The sequence below is a fragment of the Passer montanus genome, unplaced genomic scaffold (genome assembly GCF_014805655.1).
Source record: "Passer montanus isolate IOZ18808 unplaced genomic scaffold, ASM1480565v1 scaffold22, whole genome shotgun sequence".
Taxonomy (NCBI): domain Eukaryota; kingdom Metazoa; phylum Chordata; class Aves; order Passeriformes; family Passeridae; genus Passer; species Passer montanus.
Genome location: NW_024366815.1, coordinates 11,729,149 through 11,741,557, shown reverse-complemented (window position 1 = coordinate 11,741,557; position 12,409 = coordinate 11,729,149). Strand labels below are relative to the sequence as shown.

The following is a 12,409-nucleotide window of genomic DNA, read 5'->3' as shown; positions in this document are numbered from 1 at the left end:
GTGGCAGTCAACACACAATGAATATAAAGTAAGAAACTCCCTATGTCAGCCTTTTAGACTCACTTGCTCCCTGTGGCAGTTATCTGCTACCCTTTTCAGGCAAGCATGACAATAATGCAGATCCACTTATCCCCAGCACCCTTTCTGACCTTTTCACGTGCCTGTGAGATCTGCTGCAACATACCTCATTAAGCCTCACAGGCTTAGGCTTGACTGGCTTGCTAGGAAAAAATGTGACAGAGAAGAAACCCTACAATATTTGGGGGAAAACACAAGAGGAGAGAGGTGGCAGAGAAGAGCACATAGATGGAAGGAATGTGTGCTAATGACAGGTTGGCTGCTGCCTTGACTCAGTGAGCAAAGACTCATTAAAGACTACACAGAGGCAGAGCTTTTTTGATTGGCCCTTATGGAACAGAATGGTATCATGCCAATGCAATATATTCCTTCTCCAAACCTACAAAAGAAGAGCTCTGTCCTGCTGCCATTTAACCTCAACTTTCCTGTTCAGACTGCCACAGAAGCCACCCAGCTTCCTGCCACCCATGCTTTTGGCTGAAGCAAAACTACTCAGCTTCTGCAAACTCCAGTCTTTCGGTGAGCCATCAACCCCTCTGCAAAAACTGCATGTGCTGCCTGCCCTTCAACTTACTCCCAGGAGCCATCACCCATCCTCCCATACACAAAGCATTTGGCAATCAGGTTCTTAGCATACTTATCCCCATATGAAAACTGCAGTCACAGAGTGAATTCTGCAAGCCTGAACCTGTGTCATGACCTCTGCCCCAGCTCTCCACTGTTCTATCCCAGAGAACATGCCTCCAAAGAAGGCACTTGGCTTGACACAAAGTCTGAACAGACAAATGGACAATCTCCAGCAAAACAGAGCATGCAAAGGACTGCATTCAGTCAACAAAACTTTAAAAGAGAGTTAGCATGATGGATAACTCCCAGGGGGAAGGGAGGCAGCAGATAGTAGAGGGGAAGGAAATAAACAGGATTTAGAAGTTCTAGACAGGGACAGAAGTGGTGGTAGGGGGCAAGAATGGCCCCAGCCACAAATATTATGTTCACAAAATATAAAAGACATAGCCAGTACAACCTAACTATAGAGCAGATACACTCCCAGCTATGGCCAACAGAGGCCCTGCTGACATCTGTCTGCTTTAAGTCTGTCTATGGACACATAACTGTAGGTAACAAATACACTAATGTCCTTTATGATAAGCAATAGTACAGGTTTAGAATACTGACAGTAACAAAAAATGTTCAAGTCTCTATTTCATAGGAAAGAGTTAGGGGAAAAAATACTTCCCTCCTCCTCTGAGACAAAACAGAAGTGGTTCACTGGGATTTCACAATTGTTATTCATGACATTCGTAGAAAGTCAGCCTATACTTTACATAATGGAATGGCAATAATACTAAAAATTTCAGGGGGCAAATCTGTAATGGCAAAATGCCTAACTGAAGATGCAAGGCAGGCAGATCCCTGATGTGATGTTCAGCAGTTACCTTTTTTCTTCTGAGGGCAGATATTTAGAATATAGGTGATACTACTGGTACCAGAGGAAAAAACATATTGTCCAGAAAAACCTGAGTGCTTATTTTCTTAAGGCAAAAGCAACATTTTTTTGTAGGCAATACCTCACCTTTAACCCCCATCAAAAAACAATCAAACAAAACAAACAAATTAAAAAAAAAAAAAAAGGAAAGAAAAAAAGAAAAACAAACCAAAACAAAAATAAATAAAAATTTTAAAAAAACCCAACCTCTCATTATAAGTTATTAAACAACGCACAGGTTCATCAAGCCATCATGTACTCCTCCCAGAGCCCCACCAAGACTCCATCCTACAGACCCAAAGTAAGTTTGTGCACCCTAGGAATTGCATGGCCTCAGGAAGCTCCCTCTGTAGATTATTATGTAATTATTCAAAACTTCGTAGCATCAGTACCAAAATAAAATTAATTAATCAATACAGCATACAGCAGCCTAGATAATGTAATTCATCAGGACATTGCAACTCCTTTTGTGACCTTTTTTTTAACAAATTTCACACATTCCTTAACTGAAGAAAACTGAACTTCCTGAAATTAATGACACTGGGGAAAAAAAACAGTGAAGAAGAAGCTGCCTCTGTATGTCAGATTTTCAAGGTTTAGTTTTAGAAATTCAAGCTGTGCTGACTAGCAGTGATTACCCACATGATGTTCTTCTGCCAGTTTTCTCAATGTAAGAACTTTATCAGGTCATTTATATGACCTTTATATGGTCATTTGTTCTTTTTGTGTATATGATACAGTTTTGAAACTTTACTGGAACAAAATCAAAGACAAATAATTCTACTCACTGAGAATGCAACTTCTGTTCACAAAACAAACAAGAAGACACAACCAATGCTGATTTTAAAATGCTTATATACATCAATCACATTTGCCAATGCCAGACAATTACTAATCACACAACTACTGCACTCACACACTAAGTTACCCCTAGACCAACCCTGATGCTCAGACATCAATACTCCCTTGCATCAGCATCTCACATTTCCAGCCATTAAATTACCCTAAGCATTTTCTGTACACTCTTGCTCTAAGCTTTGCTGCTTCAGTGTACAAAGAAACACTGCAAACACCACCAACTGCTGGTTCAATAGGTAAAGGAAGATATGAGGGTAGAACCCAGACACAGAGCGAGCAGTTCAGTGAAACAGACTGTAAGCAGAAGAGGCTGTTAAGGGGCTGAGACTGTCACATGGGACAATCAAGGACTTTAGGGTAGACAATTTTTCAGGCTGCCATTCCATTACTCTTTTATGATTCATTTAGTCAGACTAACTATTAAAGTTTTAGTAGTGAACTGATGAGACTTTAACTGCTATTTGTTTGAAGAGATTCAGCTATTTTAGCACCTTGGCACCTGCTTTCACATCACCAGTAGTAACCCATTAGCTATGAGATCTGGCCCTCAAACCAGGTTGAACCTCATGCATTACAGAATAATTTTTTGCATGTATAAAAATATTTTAAACTAACCTACTGAACAAATGGGTTTTTTTCTACTTTAGGCAAAGCTTGGAGTCATCCAGGTATTTGATTTTCTTTGCTTCCACCAAGAATGACGTGACTCTCCCATCCTGAAATTCTGCAGCATGCAACAGAACCATAGCTTGAACCTAGATGTTGATTTAGTTTTGGTTTTTGCTGGTTTTTTTTGCTGAATGCTTAAGTTCAATCAGCATTTTGATAAAGAATTACGTAAGATTAGTTTTCATTCTTGACCCTGTCCTGTCCTTGCCTAAGTAGGTAAAACAAAATTCCTATAGCATGCAGCACACCCAGCACACTGTGGAGAAACATGGTACCTGGTCACTTAACACTACTTAGACACCACAGCAGCCACAGTACAACAGCAGTTAATGCAATGTTACACAATTAAGCTTCAAAGCATCATTTTCTGAGCACCATTTCTCCAGGGAGGCAGGTTATTTTAAGAATTCTGTTACGTATCTGAATAGTTTTCAAATACACAATAAAGCCATCACCATCAATAAGTGACTCTTTTTGCATGTGTAGATACAGGCTGTGTACCTGTACACACATAAAAATAGGTGAGCACAAATTTACCAGTTAAAAGGTACTAAAAAGCTTTAAAATACCTTCAACATAGTACACATAATTTTTCACTGAAAAAGGACACAATGAATTACATTAAAACAGATCATTCATTTTTCTAACACGTAATGTGATAAATCATAAAAGAGGACGTAAGTGGATAAAATCCACAGATATACTAGTAAAATCTAAGTCCAGAGACAACTGCAGATATATGTAACACTATTAACATTGGTGTAAACGGAGCAGGGTTGCAAATTTCTGTGTGCAAACACCAAAAAACCTAAAACAGAAAAACAATAAACAGAATGGCCTGTACTGTTAGCCAAGGACACAGCTAACAGCAATAAATACCAAGGGATATGTTGTTTACATCTAAATCAGGCCTGTGCTCTTCACAGCACAAAGGACTTGTTTGCAGAAGACATGCACTGACAACAGGAAGGTGCCAACAAGGCTACTGAGCACGCTGCACAAGCCACAATTCTCTCTGTTAGACCAGGACAACTTTAAAAGGAAACATGGACAATGGGCAGCAGACTTGCACACAATTTATGGAGGCTAAAGTAAGCAAGACTGTGAGGGAAAAGGGTCATGTTATAGTAACTGTTGGCTCCTAAATTATACAAAAGACATAACCAAGTTTTTCATTGTCAATCATAAGGAATCCAAAAGATGCAAGGGGAAAAAATTCCACTCAGTGACAGCAGTAGAAAACCCTTGAAAGCTGAGGACAGACACAATGCTAGTAACGACACTAAAGAATACAACTTGATACTCAATCACAGGCTAGGGAGAATACCTACGGGAGCACAATCCATCCATACTAGAAAGGACAAATTCATTACCTGGCAACAATAATTAATCTACTCCACTCTCCAAATTTAAAGTAACAAGTACCTATGAACATAGCTAATTTTTATTATGTAAATGTCTACGTGCACACAGAAAGTGCCAAACAAATCCCAGTTTTGTCCACCTACATAACAAAAGCCTCAGAGCCATTTTTCTTTTATTTTTCCAAACTAGTAATCATTCCCACTTTTTCTCTAAGGGTAACAAACAGTCCATATTTTTCATTGATAAAAAACCTTTCTTTCAAAATTGTTTTCACATTTCTTGAAACTTACTTAATCAAGCATCTAAGTCACCAGTGGTTTTAACTACTGTTTGTCTTGAATTCTTGGCTGGCCACCATCTTATGTTCCTATTATCCAAGAGTATCAACTGTTTCATTGAAATGCATAAATTAATTTTATGAAAATTCTGTGACCAACTTTGACATTTGCGCAAGCAGATTTTGTAATTGCTGCTACTGAACTTGAGTCCTTATTTTACAATTACGGAAGTTCGTTTCAGAACTGCAAGGAGGAGGACAGATGCAGCAAAAATAAATACATCATAGCAATATATCTCCAAATCTAACAGAAACTGAAAAATTAAACAAAAGAAGACAGAAATATAACAGATTTAGTCTGGAAAAGTAAGAGATTTTGCTTCTAGAGCATGTACTTTAAGCACTGAAGCTCTAATGAAAGGAGAAACTGCCTCTACTTATTCACTTCTTCTCATGTATTGCTGTTCCTGAAGGCTCCTCCTCCTCTCCACCTCAGAGAAGCCTGTTGTAAATTTTCTTTTGGGAGAAGGGCATTTTAAACCAGAATGCACCTACTCAGAGCTGAGTGCAATTTTTTCACCACAACCCTTGAGTTCATGCCTTCAGTCTATAAAAAGTTTTAATTTTTCTGAACACTGACAGTATGTAAGAAAACAAATCAGGGTAAGGACACTCACATCTTAAACTCAGTGATGGAAACTCACCTGCTTAACACACACTGAGAGACCATCAATAGCTAGCTACTTGTGTTAGATACACTATGAATGTCTGATGGGTAGAGATGTGCAAATGCTATCAGGCATTGCCGGGTCCATAAAAGGATCTGTGTGCTTCACGAACAGCAACACTTAATTCTGGTCGAATTAAATCTGTATTTCTGAGCCTGGCTTAACATCAAGCACAAGTATCTTCCTTGAAATTACAGAAACACAGAATAGTCTGAGCTAGAAGGGATCCACAAGGATCGTCAAGTCAGCTCTTCAGTGAACAGCCCATACAGGTATCAAACCCACAACCTTGGTGTTATTAGCACCATAATCAAACGAACTGAGGTAGGGGTAGGGTTGGAAGTGTTTGGTGAAAATAAACCCATCAATAAAAATATTCTACCAAGATATAAATAACCCATCCCCATTGTAGCAGTGTGCAAAAATGTACTCCTGTTCAGTTTTCCAATGGACTTGCAAAGTGGGATACTAACAGCCATGCAGGTTTACAATCAGACTAAGCTTATATAAAGTCTTTTTGCTGCTGGAGTCAGCCTGAGAGAAAGCTCACATCTATTCATCCTGCCCCCAAGCACTGCACCCTGCTGCCAGAAATAAGTATTTGTGCAGTTGGGCAATTTAACATGCTGAAGAAACTGCACTAAGCTAGTTGCAACCTGGACTAATTCTGCCTGTGTCCAAAGAAAGAGTTGAGCCAACACAGCCAGGGGGTGCTCCAAGCATGGAGAAGCTCACTTCTCAGCCAACCACAACTCTTCATCTCAGTTTATGCCAACTATGCTAAGATTGCTCAGCCCTGAAATAGCTCACACCCGGTCCTGTTCAAAGCTGTGTCCTTGGCATGACATTGGGCCTGAAGTACCAAAAGACAATGTGAGATGTCCCTGCCTGGAACTGTTCAGGACCTCTAGATGTCTACTCAAATGAAAACACAGGACTTTTCACATTTTTAAATTCAATCCTCATGTCAACATTTATATAAAATACAAATACAGCAGGTCAACACAGCCCATGCACATAACCCCACAGCTACTGCTAACCTCAGCAGTGTGAGCCCTTTTAATTAAGCACTATTAAAATTATTTTAAAATACCATTGTTTGGGTTGGCCAGGTTTTAGTAGCAGGGGAGCTAGAAAGTGGCTACTGGGAGAAGCTGCTAGAAGCTTTCTCTGTGTCTGAGAGATCCAATGCCAGGAGGCTCCAAGACAGACCTGCCACTCACCAAGGCTAGGCCAATGAAATTATGTTAACAGCTCTGTGGCAAAAGATTTAAGAAGCGGGGGAAAAAGTTATTGCACAGGTGCAATTGCAGCCAGAGAAGAGCAGGGTGACAATATGTGAGAGGAGCAGCCCTGCTGACACCAAGCTTGGTGAAGGAGGGGCAGGAGGTGCTCCAGGCACCAGATCTGAGGCTCCCCTGCAGCCTGTGGTGAGACCATGGTGAGGCAGCTGTGGCCCTGTAGCCCATGGAGGTCCCAGGGGATGCAGAGATCCACCTGCAGCCCCTGGAAGAGACCCAGGCCAGAGCAGGTGGATGCCTGAGAAAAGCCTGTGATCCTTTGGGAGGCCTGGGCTGGAGCAGGGTCCTGGTAGGACTTGTGACCCTGTAGGGGACCCACACTGAAGCAGGCTGTGCCTGAAGAATGGCACCTTGTGGAAACAGACCCACACTGGAACAGTTCATGCAGAACTATTGCTTATGGGATGGACTCACACTGAAGAAGCTCCTGGACAACTATCTTCCATGGAGTAAGACCCCAGTCTAGAGCAGGGGAAGAACTCCTCTCCCTGACCAGCAGCAGAAAACAATGTGATGAACTGACCATAACCTCCATTCACTGTCTCTCTGTGCCACTGAGAAGAGAAAGGTAGAGCCTGAGAAGGATGGAGTGGTGTGAGAAGGTGTTCTTAAAATTTATTTTACTTCTCATTATCCTAGTTCTTTTAGTAAAAAATCCAGTCAATATTCCCAATTCAAGTCTGTTTGGCCTGTGACAGTTTTTGTTGAGTGATCTCTCCTGGTCCTTACTTTACCTTACATATGAACCCTTCACTGCATTTTCTTGCTTCTGTCCAGTTGCAGAGGGGAGTGACAGAGAAGCTTTGGTGGGTGCCAAGCACCCAGCCAGGGTCAACCCACTACAACCATCTGCAGAAACCTAAGCACTTAATAACTGGATATGATTATGCTGACAAGATGCTGTTCTCTACTACACTTTAATAAAGCCTCAGCAACGTCACAGAAAGCATACTAATGTCTCAGTGATCAGCTAAACCAGTATGTATGTGAATGCAACTGAGGTGATTGCGATGCAGTCATTTTTCAGATTTGGAGTAAACTAACTAATAACATTCAATGTCAAACATCCTAGCAAGAGTAAGCAAGGTCAAGTTCCAAGAGCCACTTTTTGCTCTGGCTGAAGTGAACAGCAGTTTAGCCATTAACTTTAACAGAAGCAGTCTTGTACCCACACAACAGTTTCAGGTTAATATAAAGCACAAAGGACAGCAAAAGAATGCACCAAAAATCATTTTCTTTAACTGTTTTTCTCTGTCACTGAAATGCTTAAATAATTAAATACTTGACAGGAAATTAGTTTTCTATTTTGTTGATTTTTCTTACATAATGGGTTTGCTTACTATGCACTGTAAGACTTCTCATCCATCCAAACCTAAAACAAGAGTATTTTCCAGCACAGCAGATATCCTATTAAGTACAGACTTCTGGTATGCTCTTAGAGTCAGAACAACAGAGCACTTCACTGCACTTTCCCAGCAATTACAATTTCTTTTATTTACATATCTCACCTACTATCACTAAAACCTACACAGCACTAACAAGTTGAAACCAAGTAACCAGCCTCTTGTGCAAGGGCACAGGGTTTTACTCAAAATTGTCACCAATAATCTACAGATCATCTTATAGTATTATTCTTGAAAGAGAGCAGTAAGTGAACAGAGTTTGCTTCTTAAGACATTTTGTGATGTTCTTATCCCAATACTTTCTCAATAAGTTACTAATACAGAATAAGAAATTAGACAGATGCAAATAAAAAACACAAGCTTTAAAACCAAACAGCTAAAAACCACTGTCAAAGCCAAGTCATAGTAACCTAAGTAAAGCACAATTGAACTCAGCATCTGAGTACATATTATTATAACTAAGTAACAATTTATACAAGAATACATAGTCTTTATTTCCATAATCAAAATAGTAGCTTAACAATCCTATATATTTTGTATAACTCATCTATTCTTTCTTCCTACCTTCTCATCCAGGACTGTTCACGGAGTTCCATAAGCATGACAAGTTTCTTTTATATAATTCACAAAGAAAGCATGTTTCTTCCTTGATTTTTAACAAGAAAAATCTTTAACAGAAAACAAAACCCTGAACTTAAAAACTTTGCATCCCTTTGGAAATCACTGACAATAACTTCTCTAAAAGATCAACATAAAAATGGTTTCTGCACAACCCACAGGTTTTCATTTACAATTTTCATTTCTTGTATGTATTCTCAGGCAGAAAAACTGCCACATTTAACCTCCATTCTAACTACCCTGAGAAGAAAACTAGTCTACTCTAAAACTGTCAAAAATACATACTACAACCTAAACACTATAGCAAAAAACTTCATATACTTACAAACTTCCTCTTCTTGGAAGGCTCAACTCTTTCTGCAACAGAAAAATGTTACAGTGTATTAGCAATAAGATATTTTAATTTGAGGTGGTATTTTTGAGACAAGTACCACAATCCTCTCATCCCACCAGTAGCAGAGATATAAAAGTAGCATATTTGGACAGTAAAAGATGCCCCATGTACCACTTTTCTTTCTTATTTGAAATATTAACATTAGCATTCGGAAAAGTCTGTACCTTTTTGTAGTAGCAATATTAAAGTATTTCAAGCAATAGACAGATGTTATGGAAAAGCCTTACAGTCAGCTGTGATGAACTGGCAACACTATTAAAATTTGCAAGAGTCACCAAAAAAGATAAACTCAGTCCTTTCCAATACTCATATTGGAAAAATATAATAAAAAACTCATATTTTGTTGTTATTAACAAGTTGATCACAAGCTCAACAGGTGATCATTGCCACTAAGCTTTCAACACTATATTCTTAAAACCCAAGAAAGATTAAGTACATAACAGTTTGGTCCACAATAAATAATTATAATTTATTACAGTCTTCTGCAAAGCACTAGCATAACAGCAGAAACACGAGTGTTAAATTTTTCTACAGCTTTTGCTGAGAACAATTAAACAGTCAGTCAAACTACAGTTTAACATTTAAACAACTTTTTATGGGATTGACAAGATAGCCTACTAGTTAAATGGAAACTCCAATACAAACATTTTTTCTGTTATTTTAATGTAGAAGAAAGCCACAAGATTCATAAAGTTTTGCCCATCAGAAACAAGCAAAATATATATACCACAAGTATATATTAACGTCTATTGCATATATCACAGAACAGCTGAGGCTGAAAGGCATCTCTGGAGATCCTCTGGTCAAACCTACTCACAGCAGAGGCAATTGCAACAAATCACAACTACACCCAGCTGGATTTTGAACATTATTTTGAACATTTTGCAAAGATGGACACTCACAACCTCTCCAGGCAATCTGTTCCATTGTTCAGTCACCTTAATTTCTTTATATTTCTCACATGAACCTGAATGCTACATCAGTTAAGCATTATCTTTGCAAGCATGCCCAGCAGAGAGAATCAATTACATTCAAATAAAAGGACAACTTGTCTGACCTAGAGGATACACAGTCAGGATACATTTGAAGTTGAAGTGCATCATCCTTGCTGAAAGATAAGGTTGCATATGCGTGTCCTGGGGTGACTTTAGGACCCTGAATTGTATCTCCATTCATCTGTTTAACCCAGAAAGAAGTTTTGCACCTTTAAGATTGGTTCTGAGAGTGAAGGGAATCAAGAGAAGTGTGGAGTTTGTCTTCAGACACTGCACTCACTCCTCCACATTCCTGCTCCTGGACTGTGTTGTCTGAGCACAGACAGACAGAGGGACAGAGCTTTTCTTTGCTTTTAGTTAGTTCTTAGCTAGCTGAGGCAGAGAAATTCCCTGGACTGTGGTTTTTCTTCTTGGAACCGTTCAAACCTGCTCCAGACTGAACATCCAAAAGAGCACCAGCAGCTCCACCTGTGGCCCACTAAGCCAGGCCAGGGCCATGGCATTCTCGTGCCAGAGGGACTGACAAGAGACTAAGTGAGCTGAGCTACAGCCCACCAAGGGGAGTTTCTGAGTTTGTCATCTCTTCAGAGTGGCAGGAGGTTTTATTGTTTAATACTGTTCCATTTTCATGCTGGTGAATGCTTTGCCCTGTTAAATAAACAGGTTTTTTCCACTTTTCTCCAAGGAAATCTTCTTCCTGAACCAGCTGGTGGAGGGCCCACTTAAATCTGCTTTCTGGAGGAACTGCTTTTGGAGATTTTCTCCCAAATTTGCCCTCGGCCAGGACAATGTGAGTGGTTCAACTTCTGTGGCTGGATAAAGCTATAGGTATTGACCAGAAAACACATATGAGAATACAATCAAATGGACAAAAATAGTTCAGCCAGGCACCTTAGATAAAAGGCCATAAGGGAATGAATAATTATGTATTCTTTAGAGAATTTTAAATGGTGTGCAGTAAATAATGCCTGGGCTGCTAACTGAATGATAAGGACTAAAATATCAAGTAGCAGCTCAATTCCTGAGTACCACCCATCCTGTTCACTGAATGAGGAAGGAAAAAATAGTGTGAAACAATGCAATTAGACATCGTAATGCAAAGGCATAGGAGAGCAGGATTAGGGGCCTGGGTAACAAATTCTCTTACTTCCTAGGAAGTTCCAGCAACTGTTCAGAATTTACATTTTAAAACACATCTTTTAGCATAACATGTGCTTACATACAAAAGAACAGTTACACCTGCATACAATATTGCATTATGAAGCTGAGTAATTCCCCTCAATTTAAAATGTCACATTCATCATGAACAAAATGTTACCACAAGTTAGAACCCACGTACTTCCCTTTGTGGTTTTTTCTTTAATATTTACAATGTCATTGTGTTCTATTTCTAACATGTAACTTTACTTGTAATGGTAGGTACTGTCATACTGTAATAGACAATGCTTGTGGGAAAGCTGCCAAATGGTATGAGCAAGAGTTGTTCGTACATGGCTTTGAGTTGCAACATGTACTTTAAATTTATTTCCTATGAATCTGTGTGGGGTTTTTTTTTGTATGTTTTATTCAATCTGAGTGTTTTGGTTGTAGTTTATCATTATTACAGCAGTGCAAATAAGAGACACTGGCTCCTGTAGACACCTGAAGTCACATTAGTCTCTCGGCACATTCTCATGCATGCCATGCTGAAGCACTACTTTTGACTATCAAATGAAGCTCCAAAATAATAATGACTCACTGTTAAAGATATTAAAACTGCCGAGACCACCCCTGTATAAGGGAAAAAATAAAGCATAAAAATAAAGCATAACTCGATCAAGACAATTTACAAAACATTGCATTTCTAAGGCTGGATTTTAAAGCAATATACATATAAACAAAAGTTGTACTGAAATAAAACAAATGTCCTTCCTGGATAATATTTCTATCCTCATTTTTCCTGTCTATTACAACCATGATGTTAAAATGAAAGGTCACTTCTCTCATGCTTCTCCAGCTGGAGTAACTCCAAGAAAAAAAAAGTAAGTAAAATGTAGTAAACTGAAGCATGTTTTTCTCTCGCATATCACACTAAATTATTACAGCTACATGATTTTTTGTTGTTACTTAGGACTCACCCACCCCAAGGATTTTTCCACAGCCTGAAGGAATTAGCAGATTATTGGCTGTATCACTACAGAGTTTCTCCCTCCTGAGAAGGTTCACCAACATGATGCTAGCTTTGCAATAGTACAGCA

At 39.1% G+C, this 12,409-nt stretch overlaps 1 protein-coding gene across 7 annotated transcripts in view; it reads right to left on the bottom strand.

Moving 5' to 3' along the window:
- The window catches only part of MAST4 (microtubule associated serine/threonine kinase family member 4), a 275,565-nt gene that overhangs the window by 137,443 nt on the left and 125,713 nt on the right, over nt 1-12,409 (bottom strand). For 6 of the 7 annotated variants that reach the window (XM_039709638.1, XM_039709639.1, XM_039709640.1 and 3 more), the window contains one exon: nt 9,109-9,140. The exons of the other annotated variant lie outside the window; for it this stretch is intronic. In XM_039709638.1, coding sequence (XP_039565572.1) covers nt 9,109-9,140 — 32 coding nt within the window. The remainder of the gene's footprint in view (nt 1-9,108; nt 9,141-12,409) is intronic. 7 annotated transcript variants of the gene reach the window in all.